Source organism: Gopherus flavomarginatus, unplaced genomic scaffold, assembly GCF_025201925.1.
Source record: "Gopherus flavomarginatus isolate rGopFla2 unplaced genomic scaffold, rGopFla2.mat.asm mat_scaffold_44_arrow_ctg1, whole genome shotgun sequence".
NCBI lineage: Eukaryota > Metazoa > Chordata > Testudines > Testudinidae > Gopherus > Gopherus flavomarginatus.
In genome coordinates, this window is record NW_026115088.1 from 1942692 (window position 1) to 1957571 (window position 14880).

Sequence of the window (14880 nt, forward strand, 5' to 3'; positions counted from 1 at the left end):
GTTCCTTTCATTTCTGCCTCCACTCTGGCACAAAGCTCTGCACTCTCCCACACCAGAAGTTGAACCCAGGCCACCTGGGTGAAAACCAGGAATCCTGACCACTAGCCCATATGGGACTATTGTTGCATCTGACGAAGTGGGTATTCACCCACGACAGCTCATGCTCCAATACGTCTGTTAGTCTAGAAGGTGCCACCGGATTCTTGGCTGCTATTATTACTACAACTCAGGCCTGGCTACACTGGAGAGTTACAGTGCAGGTGGTGGCTTTACAGCGCTGTAACTTACTCCCCGTCCACACTGGCAAGGCACATACAGCGCTGTATCTCCCTGGCTACAGTGCTGCATGTGCTCCACCTCGACGAGAGGAATAAAGAGAACAGAGCTGGTGATGCAGCGCTGGGGTGCCAGTGTAAACAGTGATTAATCTTACTACGCTGTCACTGACCTCCGGAACCTTCCCATAATGCTTTTAAGTAGAGATAACGCTCTTTGTTTTGGTGTGATGCCTCTGTTTGTTTGTTGTGAGCTCAAGGCTCCCGGAGCTGCTTATCTAAAAACCAAACACAGTTACTGTTTGCAGTGAATGAGCAGAGGCAGGGGGATCCCTTTGGAACACCCACAGCTGGTGTTTGCTTGAGGAGAGAAGCAGCCGGGTGGGCACGGGGGAGGGGGGGTCTGTTTTGGATCAGCGGCTTATCTGGTCTGTGAGGAAAAGAACAAAGGCGGCTATTTGCATTTAGTGAATGAGAGAGGGGTGGGGGAGGAGGCTTGAACTTGCCAGGCAGGGAGCTGACACAGTGTCAGCTCCAAAAATCCACTCGCTCTGTCTCCCCCACGCTCCGTGTCACACTCCACCCCACCCTCCTCTTTTGAAAAGCACATTGCAGCCACTTGAATGCTGGGATAGCTGCCCATAATGCACCACTCCCAACAGCGCTGCAAATGTGGCCATGACAGAGTGCTGGTAGCTGTCAGTGTGTCCACACTGCAGCGCTTTCCCTAAACAGCTGTAGGAAGACAGCTTTAACTCCCAGCGCTGGACAGCTGCAAGTGTAGCCAAACCCTCTCTAAGCCGACCCCTTATGAGAACAGCAGGGACTAGCATGACTAGATGTCCCGATTTTTGGGTCTTTTTCTTATATAGGTGCCTATTAACCCCACCCCCATCCCAATTTTTCACATTTGCTGTCGGATCACCCTAGCAGGGGTTGCACACAGGGCTGCATTAACCTTCAGGTGCTGAGGTTTCCCTCTCTCCATTCCCAGAGCCTGTGATCAGGAAACAGACATCAGGGCTCCCAGGTGCTGCACAGACCATGACTGAGATCAGACCCCATATTATGCAAGGTGCTGTACAAACCCTGGGCAACACTGAGACACCCAGGAGGTTCCCCTCAATTTCCCTGAGCCTCTGCTGCCCAACTTCTTCTGAATCCCTCTGGCTCACCCCCCCCCCCCCACAAAAAACCCACCTTTCCAAACAGTCCTTCTTTCCTTGCCCCCTGATTCTGGTTTCACACCCTGGGACCATCTCCTCTCTTTGTCTCTCCCCCTCCAGGTGAAGCAGAGATGGAGGCAACTTCAGCCACTGGAGTCAGCCTCAGCGAGCACTGCAGCCGGCCCCGGGGGGGGGGGGTGTTTGCAGACACAGGAAGGGAGCAGGGGGTGCTGGGAAGAAGGCGGCAGGAGAACAAAGCTCAGAGACCCAACATGGGGAAATTCCAGGGGGCGGGGCTCTGGCACAGCTCAGGGGCAGGGCAGCTCCTGGGGGCGGGGCTCCAGCACAGCCCGGGGGCGGAGCAGCTCCTGGGGGCGGGGCTCCAGCACAGAGCGGGGGCGGAGCAGCTCCTGGGGGCGGGGCTCTGGCACAGCCCATGGGCAGGGCAGCTCCTGGGGGGGGGGCTCTGGCACAGCCCGGGGGCGGGGCAGCTCCTGGGGGCGGGGCTCTGGCACAGCCATGGGCAGGGCAGCTCCTGGGGGCGGGGCTCTGGCACAGCCGGGGGGGGGGGCAGCTCCTGGGGGCGGGGCTCTGGCACATTGTGACGCGGAGCCCGGGCTGAACAGCTGCTTCCTGGTTCTCCACGTGCTGCCAGCAGCGCTGGAGCTGCCCGAGCCGGAGCGGAGCCGCTGTTCTCAGCTGCAGCCAGGATCTGCCCCCGGCCCCGCTGGGATCCAGGTGGGGACAGAGACTGGGGCCCGGGGGTTCCCCTTGGTGTGGCTGGCGGGAGGGGAGAAGCCGGAGCTGCAGGCGGGGGAAGGGCGGTGGGACATTGTGACCCGGAGCCCCCGGGGAATGAGAGGCGCTGGGGGGCAGGAAAGTGACTCTGCCCCAGGGAGCCTGGGAGAAGCCTTGAAGGCGCCTCGGCCCCAGTGGAGCTGCAGGAGGATCCGCCCGCCCGCCCCGCTGGGATGGGGGGGCCGGGGCCCGGCCGTCGTGTGGGGGGGAGGGGCGGACCCCGGGCCAGGCGGGGGGGGGCGGTGTATTAAATCCCTCCCCATAGCAATGTGCTACTCCCGGGCACTGCGCATGCCCAGTAACAGCCGCTGAAGCCGCTGCCCTTCCCCTGCCCGGACCAGCCGTAACGTTCCGCCGGGCGCTGGGGGCGGGGCTGGAGCGGGGCGGGGAAGTAACAGGGAGCGTGGGAGGGGCGGGCGCAGAGCAGGAAATTGATGGGCGGGGGGGGGTCAGGCAGCTGGAGGCAGGGTTCGTGGGGGGCTAAAGGGCACAATCCGGGCTGGGGGGAGGAGCAGGAGTTGAGCTCAGGGGGAGGCGCTGGCAGAGCCCCCCCCTTTGGTGTGAGGGCGGAGGTGTCGAGGGGGGAGGAGAAGCCGGAGTTGCAGGGGGGGGAGGTCACTGGGGTGGGGGTGTAGATCTGTCTCTGTGCAGCCAGGACATTCCCGGGGTGGGAGGGAGGTGAGTTAACTGGATCCTGTCCCTGTTTTTGCCACTTCCTCCCACACACACATTCTCTCAAGATTTCCCCTTTTCTCTCTCATTATCACACGTGGCTATAAAATCCAGGGAGATTCTCCTCCCCCCCCCCAATGATCAGCTCTCTAATTGCCTCTGATTTTCCCTTTTCTCTCCATACTTCTCAAATGTCAATTTAAAATCTCTCCGATGGGGGGTGGATTTTCCCACCCATTTTATCTGCAGCGATTTGTCCTTGTTTGGGTGGGAAATTGTTGCCCTGGGTCATTCCCCAGAACATGGCTCCCACTGGAGTGGGATGGGATGAGGTTCCCGTTCTCTGCCAGGGCAGGGAAGGGAAGGGAGGAGCACATCCCCCATGGAGACTGCCCAGACCCCATTTCCCAATTCCCCTGCGGCCCCCTTCCATTGTCCAGGGAGCCTTCCAGCTCCCCCCCTGCCCTTAAATCAGCTCCTCAAAGGGCTCTGAGCTGCTCACGTGAATGGTTGCCCCGTGGCCGGGGGGACCATCACATTCTGTTTATGTATTGGACAGTCATATAAAATCCAGTCCAACAGTCCCCCTTTTCCACTAGTTATTTAATAGCAACATCAAATCCCCTCCGATCTTGGTGGTTTTCTCTCATGTTATCAAATGTCGTTTGTGACAGGGTTCTCTCTGCGTGTCTCAAAGATTGATATAAAATACCCCAAACATTTGCCCCACTTCTCTCTAGTTGTTTTATTTCTAATTGAATATGATGGGTTGTTTCCCAATGTGCTAAGATGCAGCCGCCTCTGGGGTGGATCCATGGTGGCCATTATTTGCTAGTGACAGCCCGTGGATCTTTCTTGCCCTCCAGGCCTTCCATTCTCCTGTTAAAGAAGCACTCCCCAGGCTCCCTCTGCCTGTGTGACTGGCCAGCAGGAGGTGGTGTTAACTTTCTAGCCACTTCTCACACTCTGTGAGGTAACACTTGCAGGGGCAGGGAAGGTGTCTGTGTGGGGAGATTGCAGCTGAAGGGGCATTGTGGTAGGGGGAGGCCTCTGGGTGGCTGGGCAGGGGGTACCCTAGTCAGGTTGGTGGGTTGTGGAGGTTTGGGGTTTTCGGGGGTGGTGGTTCTGATGTGCCCATCCCTGAGGCTATGGGTCCTGGAGGTGGGTATCGCTGGGGGCCTGGTGGCTGCAGAACAGTGGGGGTGGGTGTCTCTTGGGGAGGCGGGACAGAGGGTTAGAGGGAGCCTGGTTCTGTGCCAGGGGCTCTGTCTGTGCTTCCCCCGCTGGTTCCTGGTTTTGTTGCCATGCCCAGTGCACAGAGCTGGGGGAGGGGATCCCTGGCACTAGGTGAGGGCATGCCAGGGAAGCAGAGTGATGGGTCGCACTGTAAAGCATCAGGGGGTCACACTGGGCAGAGGAGGGGGTCCCAGGCAAATGTCAGGGTAGATCGTTCTGGAGGGTGGGGAAGTTCCTAGGCAGGCAGTGAGGGACTGAGTTCCCAGTGGGGGGGGGGTCCCTTGAGGGGGTCCCTGGCTGCTGGGGGCTCTTGGTGGGGGGAACCCTTTGGGATTCCCAACCTGGCAATCATGGTGTGGTGGGGGTTCTCTGGCCGGTGGGGCTTTGAGGGGTATCTGGGGTCCCTGGCCAGGGACTCTGGGGGCTGCGTCCCAGGGAATATCTGATGGGATCCTGGCTGGGGGGTGTCTGGGCCCCTGGCTGGGGGGTCTGGGCTCTGGGTACTAGGGGGTGTCTGGGGGCTGCTGCTAACCATGATCCTTCTCTCTGGTCAACTTGTACCAGAGTCCTGGCTCCTAGTCACCAGGTCACCAAGTCCATTCCCCAGTCACGTGCCCTGTCACTGTGATAACTTTCTGTCCACTTAGCAAACACTGTTAGTGTGAATTCACAGAATTTACTTTTCTCCTCTTTTGAAAACTTTCGGTTCCGTTTGGAAAATTTTTGCCCCCAGTCCTTGTCCTAGATCTGCGGGGGTGAGGGAGGTGGGAAGGGAGTCAGCACTGCCACACGATGGTCTTTTCCACAGCGTTCTGAACTCATTCTTTCTGAAATCCGGTGTCATTGAGACCGTTGTTAATCCAGAGTCACTGTATGGAAAGACAAGGAGTGATTCCAGATGGACAGTGGGTCAAATGAGATCAGCCATTCTCCCTGTGAGGAGGGGCTCCCATTAGCTGCTCTCCCCAGAGAGCTAAAGGAGGGAAGCTGCTCATACACTCCGTCCCTCTCTGCTCAGGATATTGGGGTTCAGCTTCCTGGGTCAGATGCTGCAGCCTCCATTGTGATCTGGGAGACCAGGCTTGGCAGCTGCTGCTCCCCCAGTGGGGCTCTGTGCTGGGAAGTGACCTTAATTAAAGCTTCTTCTCTGCCCGGCCCAGGGGATGACTTTCTGCAGCTGGTCCTAGCCCCCTAGGGCAGTCCTGGGCCCTGTTACTACTAAATTCTGAGCCAGAGTCTCCAGGTAACTGAAAGACCTCAGGGAATGTCCTAGGGTCTGGCAAGAAAGTGACTCTGCACAAACAACACCACCTCATTTCTCCTCCCATTAGCGGTTGCCAGGAGGAAATCCAGCCATGGGAGAGCAAAGCCCCCAGGAATGGGACTGTCCCAGCCAGAGGGGCAGGGAGAGAGGACAGGGGAAGGAGAGACTGAAAGGGGCAGTGGGAGAAATGAATGTGGGGGAGAGATTTCCAGCTCTCTAGTCCACCCAGACACATGTATTGCTGCATCCTGGGGCAGAACCACTTTCCAGTGAACAAAACAAGGATCAGACAGAGCAAAAGCCAGTTCCTGACTCCATATTCCCCCTGCTGGGGTGTGGCTGCCGTGGGGTCAGTGTCTGAGGGAATCCCCCACAGTGACTCCTTTGGTTCTGCTCTTTTCTAGCCTTGTGTTCAGAGAAGGGGTGAGGGGAGAGAGAAGGGAGGTTAAAAATGTGTCTGTGGACTTAGCCTGGCAGGAGGGGCCAGGTCTAAATTGTAATAAACAGATTGAGCATTTCCCAGCATGACAGAATCTAGGGTGTCTGTCTGCAGGGAAAGGGCCTGGGGGAATTGTGATGTGAAATTAACTAAAACCGGTTCTGAAACGCCCACAACTGCCCTTCTCCCCCAGACAGGCTGCAGAATGTTTTGCTCCAGCTCATCCCAGCCTGGCGTGGGACAGGGAAGAGAAATGGCTGCAGTGGAGTCAGTCCAGGTAGAGATTATCGGGGGGTTGCTGGTGGGTTCCTGCTGGAGGAAAGGGAGAGCAAATACACCAGAGGTGGGAAGGTTTGCAGAGTCTGGTTTGGAGGTTGGAGCGGGGCAGGAAATTCACAGCGTGGGGAAAGGAGGAGGCCAGGGTGTGGCAGACCTGCTGGGAGTTATTTACTAAGTGGCCTAGATTCTAGGAACAGACCCAGGAGGTTTGGAGGTGGAAATGCCCTAATTTGTGAAGAGAGAAAATAACCCACCTACATGGAGCTAGTCAAACTGACCAGACTCCTAGTGCTGGAGCCTGACCTCATTAACCATCAGCTGCTGTGAGATATAAAGGGGACACCCATGAGTCAGGCTTATTGGAGCTGCCTCTCCCTTCATATCCCGCTCCTCACAATGAGGAGGGTGTTGGGCATCCTACCAGCGAGCTCTCCCTGGACCCTGCTAGGGGCTCCATCTCCTGTATCAGTCAGTGGCTAGTAGGGGGGTGATGGATATGCTGGGAGAGATAAGGGGCTCTCTCTTCATCCCCTCACCCTGGCATTTGCTGGATACTCTGAGCCAGGTCGAGGTGGGACTCTCCTGACTATGATCCACCCAGAGCTTCCATTTGATTCACTCTTCTCTGCCACAAATAGTGGGGCTGTGAGTGGGGCAGCAAGTCCTTAGTGTTGACTCTTACTCTTTCAGGGGATGGTGATCTTCAAGGAGATGGCTATGTATTTCACCAGGGAAGAGTGGGGCTCTGCTGGACCCCACTCAGAGAGCCCTCCACTGGGATGTCATGCAGGAGAACTATGAGACTGTGACCTCGCTGGGTAAGGGTTCCTGTCCCTTCTGTTCTTGGAAGGGGAAATGAAGAGTGAAGGTTCACGCCACCCCCACAATGCCATCTGTACCCTGTCCTGTTTCAGCATCACCCCAATAGGCCAGTGACACACATTAATACCAGAGACCCTCCTCTGCTGCAGAACACTTTGGGAACAGAGCACAGGAGCCGTATTGCACAGTGTCAAATATCTGCTGTTTGCTCAAGTGAAACTGGGGTTAGGTCTGGCATAACTGTCCCATACCCCTAATCATTTTGGTTGCCCTTTTCTGAACCTTTTCCAATTCCAATATATCTATTTTTGAGATGGGGTGACATGTTGCATGCAGTATTCAAGATGTGGGTGTATCATGGATTTATTTGCTGTTTTTACAAATATGATCTATGAGATATTCTGTCATACCTATCACTTTCTTAATTATTTCCTACTTGTTCACTTTTTTTCACTGCTGCTGCACATTGAGTGGATGTTTTCAGAGAACTATCCACAGTGACTCCAAGATCCATCTCTTGAGTGGAAAGAACTAATTTAGACCCCATCATTTTGTATGTATAGTGGGATTGTGTTTTCCAATGGGCTGCACTATGTGCTATCCTGTCATCTAGTACTGCTGAGATCCTGGATTCAGTAATATCCCTGCCCTTCCTGTTCCCTTTCTCCACCGAAACCCCGCCAGCCCATGCTTCCTGTTCCCAGCTTCCCAGGATTCTCGCACTGTCTCTGAACCTCTCTGTCAGCAAGAAGCAGTGCCAGGGACACTTGCCCTCTGTCTGGAGTCTTCGATTTCTGGGACATGGATTTACTTTCTCTGTGTTGTAAGAGGCTCTGTCATAATGAGTGTCTGTGATGTTACCCAGAGTACAATCTGGACTGTTAAATAGCTGTCCCCTCAGTCCTCCAGCATGGGGTGCCTTTTCCACTGTTTTCCCGCGAGCACAGCCCCCTCTTGGCCAATTAACACACAGTCTCCAGCATGTAACTCCACTCCCAGCTACACAGTATTGAGTGCTGCTAGAGAGCCACTCATGAATTACACCTCAGGAGAAAACCAGCAAGTTCTCAAGTGCCCAACTTTCCCCCAGAAATGTGCATCTTGCACGGTCCAGCACGCTACTGAACGACCCAAGCTCATATGAAGTCTGTCATTTCATCAGCGGAAAATGACATGCACCAGCTTGTTATCCCAAACAGAGTTTCCAACACACTTCAATCCACACATACTGGTTAGATGAACAATAAACCAAGCTTGTTAACTACCAAAAACTAAACCTAGGCCCAGTCCATGAAAGGGGCACTCCCAGGAGAGACTGTATAAAGGCTGGAACATGAAACACCTTTGTAACCTGAGACAGCTGCCTGGGGGACAATGACAGGGAGAATCCCCCAAAGTGACTCCTTTGTTTCTGCTCTTCTCTGGCCTCCAATTGTTCCTTCCAACGTGGAGTACTTTGCACTTGTCTCTACTGAATTTGATCCTATTTACTTCAGATCATTTCTCCCGTTGGTCCAGATCATTTTGAACTTTAAATCCAATCCTGCAAAGCACTTACAACCCCTCCCAGCTTGGTGTTGTCCGCAAACTTGATACGTGTAAGAGAGAGACTGTTACTGGGAGGGTTTCCCCATGTGTCAGAGGGTTACACCCTGGTGGGAGGGGGCTAGGCCTGTACTGGAATAAGGTCACTCTGTGCTTCACAGTGTTCTAGAACCTAGAATGTGCATTAGCAGGGGAAAAGCTGGGGGGAATCGGCTTGTGGAATGGACAAAAGCCTAGTCTGAATTCTCACACCTTGCCCTTTTCACCCCGGCAGGCCAGAGAATAACATCCATGTTTCGCTGCAGATCATCTCATCCTCCCAGGGGCAAGGAAATGGCTGCAATGGAGCTGGCTCAGGTAAGAGATTATCAGGGTGGCGGGCTCTGCTTGGAGGTTGAGGAGCAGTAAATGCATAAGAGGGTGGGAATTGCTAGAGGTGGTGGGAAGCAGGAAATATCTCGGGTGGAGAAAGGGAGGGGACAGCATGTGACAAACCTGCTGAGACTTGTGTAGTGTAGGGGCGTGATGGGTTGTCACCCCCAGGAGGCAGTTTGTGGAGCTTCTGGGAACTGCTGTGTCCTCTAACCCTCACGCTGGGCTGGCCCTTCTCACACTGCTTTGCTGGAGATTTCGCCAGCCTCTCCAGGGCCTGTTATCACCCAACACAACAGCAGGTGGCGCCATGCAGCCAACTAAGCTACCTGAGTGCGTTACCTAAGCCACTCAAGGACAGATAGAAGACAAGAGCCAATTTCCCACTCCCCAACCTTGCACACTTGCTGTAGTATAAATCCAGAATGATACCATCTTATAGTGCACAGGGATCTCTATAATGCAAGCTCATTAATGTAGTTCCCCTTCCCCCTCGATATGGGACAGATGTGCACAACAAGCTGAGATTTTCCCCAGACACTTCACTCAAAATACGCTGGTTAAGATAAAGCATCAAACAAGTTTATTAACTGCAGAAAGATAGATTAAGTGATTATAAGTGATAACAAACAGATCAAAGCAGATTATTTAGCAAATAACCAAAACTCAGACTAAGCCTAACATACTAGATGGATAGAATTTGAATTAGCAATTTCTCACCCTGACTGATGGTACAAGCAGTCCCCCAAGTTTCCATACACAAGCTAGAAATCTCTTGATCCTGGGAGCAGCACTTCCCCCACATCCGTTTTTGTTTCTCAGGTGTTTCCAGAAGTTCTCTTGTGTGGAGAATGAGGCCAAGAGATGATGTCACACCCCACCTTATGTAGCTTTTCCATATGGTGGGAACCTTTTGTTCCAAACTCAGTTCCTAGTCCAGTTTGTGGAAAAATACAGGTACTGAAATGGAGTTTAGTGTCATGTGGTCTGGTCACAGGCCCTGCTGAGTCATAGTAGCCATGACTCATAGGCTGGCTGAAACATTCACAGGAAGGCTAAGCTCTTCCACAGTCCATTGTCTTTGTTGAGCCATCAGCACTGTCTGGCTTCTTCATTGTTGTACCTGAAAGGCTCATTGTGGGTGCTACCCAGAGTAAGCACATTTGAAATACAGATACAGAGTCAATATCCATAACTTCAGATACGAACATGATATGTGCACACAAATAGGATAATCATATTCAGCAAATCAGAACTTTTCCAGTGACACCACACATGATGCATCTTCTACAAAATAGATCATAATTATGTCCTAATCATATTATAATCATACCACTATGATGAATATGGGGGTGTAGTGTCAGATAGGTCCTAATTTCAAGGCACAGGAGTTGGGAATGGAACTCCCCTCTTTGTGGAACAGGAAATAACCCTCCAGCCAGGGCTGGGACAACTTCCTAGACTCTCAGCGATGGAGCCTGAATCTACTGACATTTCATTAATTACCACCAACCCCAATCTTTGTGGCAACTGTAAACTTTATCAGTGATGATTTTGTACTCTCTTCTAAGTCATGGATAAGAATGTTAAATAGCACAGGGCCAAGAACCAATCCCTGCAGGAACCTGCTAGAAAGAAATCCACTCGATCATGGTTCCCCATTTACTATCAGAGTTTTTAATCTATTAATGTATGCCGTGTTTATTTTGTATCATTCTAGTTTTTTTTAGTAAAAATATTGTGCTAATCAAGTCATGTCCCTTACGGAAGTTTAGGTATATTACATCAATACTATTAGCTGCAACCAAACTTTTGATCTCATCCAATAAGGATATCCCGTTAGTTTGATAGGCTCTATTTTCTCTTGGGCTTGTCTACATCAGAAATTTGCAGCGCTGGTGAGGGAGTTACAGCGCTGCAACTTTGAAGGTGTACACATCTGCAGGGCATCACCAGCGCTGCAACTCCCTGTTTGCAGCGCTGGCCGTACTCCCGTTTTGTTTCAGGTGTAGAGGATCCAGCGCTGGTGATCCAGCGCTGGTAATGCAATGTAGACACTTACCAGCGCTTTTCTTGACCTCCGTGGAATAAGCAGGTATCCCAGCATACCTGAGGATACCTCTCTGGTAATCAAGAAAACTCCTCTGCCCTGTGCTCACCTGACCCCTCCTTTAAATGCCCCGGGAAATTTCAAAAATCACCTTCCTGTTTGCTCAGTCAGGTGTGGAGTGCAATTAATCAATCAATCATTCAGCGACCATGCCTCCACGCAACAAACGAGCCCCAGCATGGACCAATGCAGAGCTGCAGGATCTAATTAGTGTGTGGGGAGATGAGGCTGTTCAAACACAGCTGCGCTCCAGAAGGAGAAACTACGATACCTATGGTCAGATATCGCAGTCCATGCTGAGAAGGGGCCACGAACGGGACGCCTTGCAATGCAGAGTAAAAATTAAGGAGATGAGGAGTGCATACTGCAAAGCCCGTGAGGGAAACCGACGCTCAGGAGCAGCCCCCACAACCTGCAGGTTTTACAAGGAGCTGGATGCCATCCTTGGGTGTGACCCCACCGTGAATCCTAGGAGCACGATGGAGAGTTCAGAGCAGGGAGAAGTGGGGGATGGTGTAGAGGATGAATACAGTGATGCTACTGGCGTTGAGGGGGACACCCCGGAGTCTCAGGACACAGGCAGCCAGGAGCTCTTCTCCAGCCCTGAGGAGACTAGCCAGTCACAGCAGCTGGAAGCGGACGTTGATGAGGAAGCTGAGGATCGTGCTCGTGGTAAGTAGATTGCAATGCTTTGTGATAGCAGGATTTTCGTTATGGCTGATTGCATGCATGCCTAAACGTGGAATAGCCCATTGATGTGATCTATGACATCTGTGTAATCTGCCTGAGTAATCTCTTGAAAAGTTGCAGCTAGATCTTGGGCAATGTGCTTTAACAAGTTTATAGGTAGAGCCAGCGTGGTCCCTGTCCCGGTCAGGCTAACTCGTCCGATCCACTGTGCAGCGAGGGGTGGGGGGACCATGGCCGCACACAGGTGAGCTGCATAGGGGCCAGGGCGGTATCCGCATTCCTGTAGAAGACCCTCCCGCTCTTCCTTGGTAACACGCAGCAGTGATATGTCTGGCATTATGAAAGCCTGTGGATAGTTTAGGGATAATTGAGGGCAGGTAGCTAGAAAGCACGGCTCCCCAGCGCAAGGCGGTCTGTTTCCTCTGCCCCAATCCAACCCCCCCCTGCCCTTCCCAGCACGTAGGCATCCAGGCGGGGTGCTTCTTCCTCATCGATCCCCCCTTCCAAGCATGAAACCTGCCCTGCGGTGTGCTCTGTCCGTCCCACACCCCCCCTTCCAAGCGGGAAACCTGCCCTGCGGTGTGCTCTGTCCGTCCCCCACCCCCCTTCCAAGCGGGAAGCCTGCCCTGCGGTGTGATCTTTCCTTCACCGATCCCCCCTTCCAAGCGTGAAACCTGCCCTGCGGTTTGCTCTGTCCGTCCCCCACCCCCCTTCCAAGCAGGAAGCCTGCCCTGCGGTGTGCTCTTTCCTTCACCGATCCCCCCTTCCAAGCGTGAAACCTGCCCTGCGGTGTGCTCTGTCCGTCCCACACCCCCCCTTCCAAGCGGGAAACCTGCCCTGCGGTGTGCTCTGTCCGTCCCCCACCCCCCTTTCCAAGCGGGAAGCCTGCCCTGCGGTGTGCTCTGTCCGTCCCCCACCCCCCTTCCAAGCGGGAAGCCTGCCCTGCGGTGTGCTCTTTCCTTCACCGATCTCCCCTTCCAAGCGTGAAACCTGCCCTGCGGTGTGCTCTGTCCGTCCCCCACCCCCCTTCCAAGCAGGAAGCCTGCCCTGCGGTGTGCTCTTTCCTTCACCGATCCCCCCTTCCAAGCGTGAAACCTGCCCTGCGGTGTGCTCTGTCCGTCCCCCACCCCCCCCTTCCAAGCGGGAAACCTGCCCTGCGGTGTGCTCTGTCCGTCCCCCACCCCCCCCTTCCAAGCGGGAAGCCTGCCCTGCGGTGTGATCTTTCCTTCACCGATCCCCCCTTCCAAGCGTGAAACCTGCCCTGCGGTGTGCTCTGTCCGTCCCCCACCCCCCTTCCAAGCAGGAAGCCTGCCCTGCGGTGTGCTCTTTCCTTCACCGATCCCCCCTTCCAAGCGTGAAACCTGCCCTGCGGTGTGCTCTGTCCGTCCCCCACCCCCCCTTCCAAGCGGGAAACCTGCCCTGCGGTGTGCTCTGTCCGTCCCCCACCCCCCTTCCAAGCGGGAAGCCTGCCCTGCGGTGTGCTCTGTCCGTCCCCCACCCCCCTTCCAAGCGGGAAGCCTGCCCTGCGGTGTGCTCTGTCCGTCCCCCACCCCCCTTCCAAGCAGGAAGCCTGCCCTGCGGTGTGCTCTTTCCTTCACCGATCCCCCCTTCCAAGCGTGAAACCTGCCCTGCGGTGTGCTCTGTCCGTCCCCCACCCCCCTTCCAAGCAGGAAGCCTGCCCTGCGGTGTGCTCTTTCCTTCACCGATCCCCCCTTCCAAGCGTGAAACCTGCCCTGCGGTGTGCTCTGTCCGTCCCACACCCCCCTTCCAAGCGGGAAGCCTGCCCTGCGGTGTGCTCTGTCCATCCCCCACCCCCCTTCCAAGCGGGAAGCCTGCCCTGCGGTGTGCTCTTTCCTTCACCGATCCCCCCTTCCAAGCGGGAAACCTGCCCTGCGGTGTGCTCTGTCCGTCCCCCACCCCCCTTCCAAGCAGGAAGCCTGCCCTGCGGTGTGCTCTTTCCTTCACCGATCCCCCCTTCCAAGCGTGAAACCTGCCCTGCGGTGTGCTCTGTCCGTCCCACACCCCCCTTCCAAGCGGGAAGCCTGCCCTGCGGTGTGCTCTGTCCATCCCCCACCCCCCTTCCAAGCGGGAAGCCTGCCCTGCGGTGTGCTCTGTCCGTCCCCCACCCCCCCTTCCAAGCGGGAACCGTGTCCTGCGGTGTGCTCTGTCCGTCCCCCACCCCCCCCTTCCAAGCGGGAACCGTGTCCTGCGGGGTGCTTTTTCCTCACCCGGCCCCCCTTCCGAGCAGGAACCAAGGCATCCCACTAACATGGGAGAATTTTAAGCAAAAGTACTCACCCCATTGCTAGACATGTCTTAGCTTTCTTGAACTCTACAGTGTTATGTGAGGTATGTGAGAGGGATGCTACCTACAGTTTCCAATGTCCTTCAAAAGTTGATAATAAACAATGATGCCCCTGTGTATTACATGTCTCTATCTCTATTTTTTCTAGACAACTCGAGTAATGCGGCTGTGTCACCGGCCTCACGTAGATTGCAGAATTTGAGGCGCAATCCTAGGAAATCAAAAGAGGAGCTGATCAAGACCGTTCTGAACCACTACAACAGGGAAAGTAGGAAGACTGAGGAGTGGAGAAAAAGTGTACAGGAATTGAGGCTGACTGAAAGCAGGAGACAGGAATTGTCTGCCAAAAGAATAGCCAGGCAGATGATGAGACTCCTGTCTCGCCAAACCAAGTCTTTTGAGTCTCTTGTAGCCATGCAGGCAAATATATACCGTGATAACCCACAGGCTTCCAAAAGCAATGTTCCTTGTCCCCTGTGTATCCTCAAAATAGCTTTATGCAGCACCCAGTTCCTTATTATCATCAGCTGCCCCCAACACCTATAACATCACCTAGTAACCAAGATATGTTTAATTCTTACCCAGCGCACTCCACCCCCATCATTCTGCAGCAAAGTAATGGTGAGTTGCATCAGACGGTTACAATTGAGTAAAATAGGAAATAGTAAAACCTCTGAATGTACTGTGAACCACCCATACCCCCTTACCTGTTTTTTACTGTATGACAAATAAAAGGTTTTGGTTTGTATTTCTTTCCATATGTTTTATTGGTGACAGAAATGGTTAATTATACACAGCAAGGTAAAGCAAAGCACAACACATGCACCAAACATTACTGCTGTCTCTCAGCATCAAATTGCTCCCTTATAGCATCCCTAATCCTTGAAGCCCTTTCCTGGGCCTCCCT

At 54.0% G+C, this 14880-nt stretch overlaps 2 protein-coding genes across 2 annotated transcripts in view; one reads left to right on the top strand and one right to left on the bottom strand.

Annotated features, from left to right (window-relative positions):
• Positions 1-14880, bottom strand: part of LOC127042466 (zinc finger protein 560-like) — a 307892-nt gene that overhangs the window by 144041 nt on the left and 148971 nt on the right. The window lies entirely within an intron of this gene.
• On the top strand, positions 10805-14721 carry LOC127042464 (zinc finger and SCAN domain-containing protein 29-like). The gene is made up of 2 exons (XM_050935890.1): positions 10805-11650; positions 14122-14721. Exons 1-2 carry the CDS (start codon positions 11128-11130, stop codon positions 14517-14519), a joined length of 921 nt encoding a protein of 306 aa, XP_050791847.1. The 5' UTR covers positions 10805-11127; the 3' UTR covers positions 14520-14721.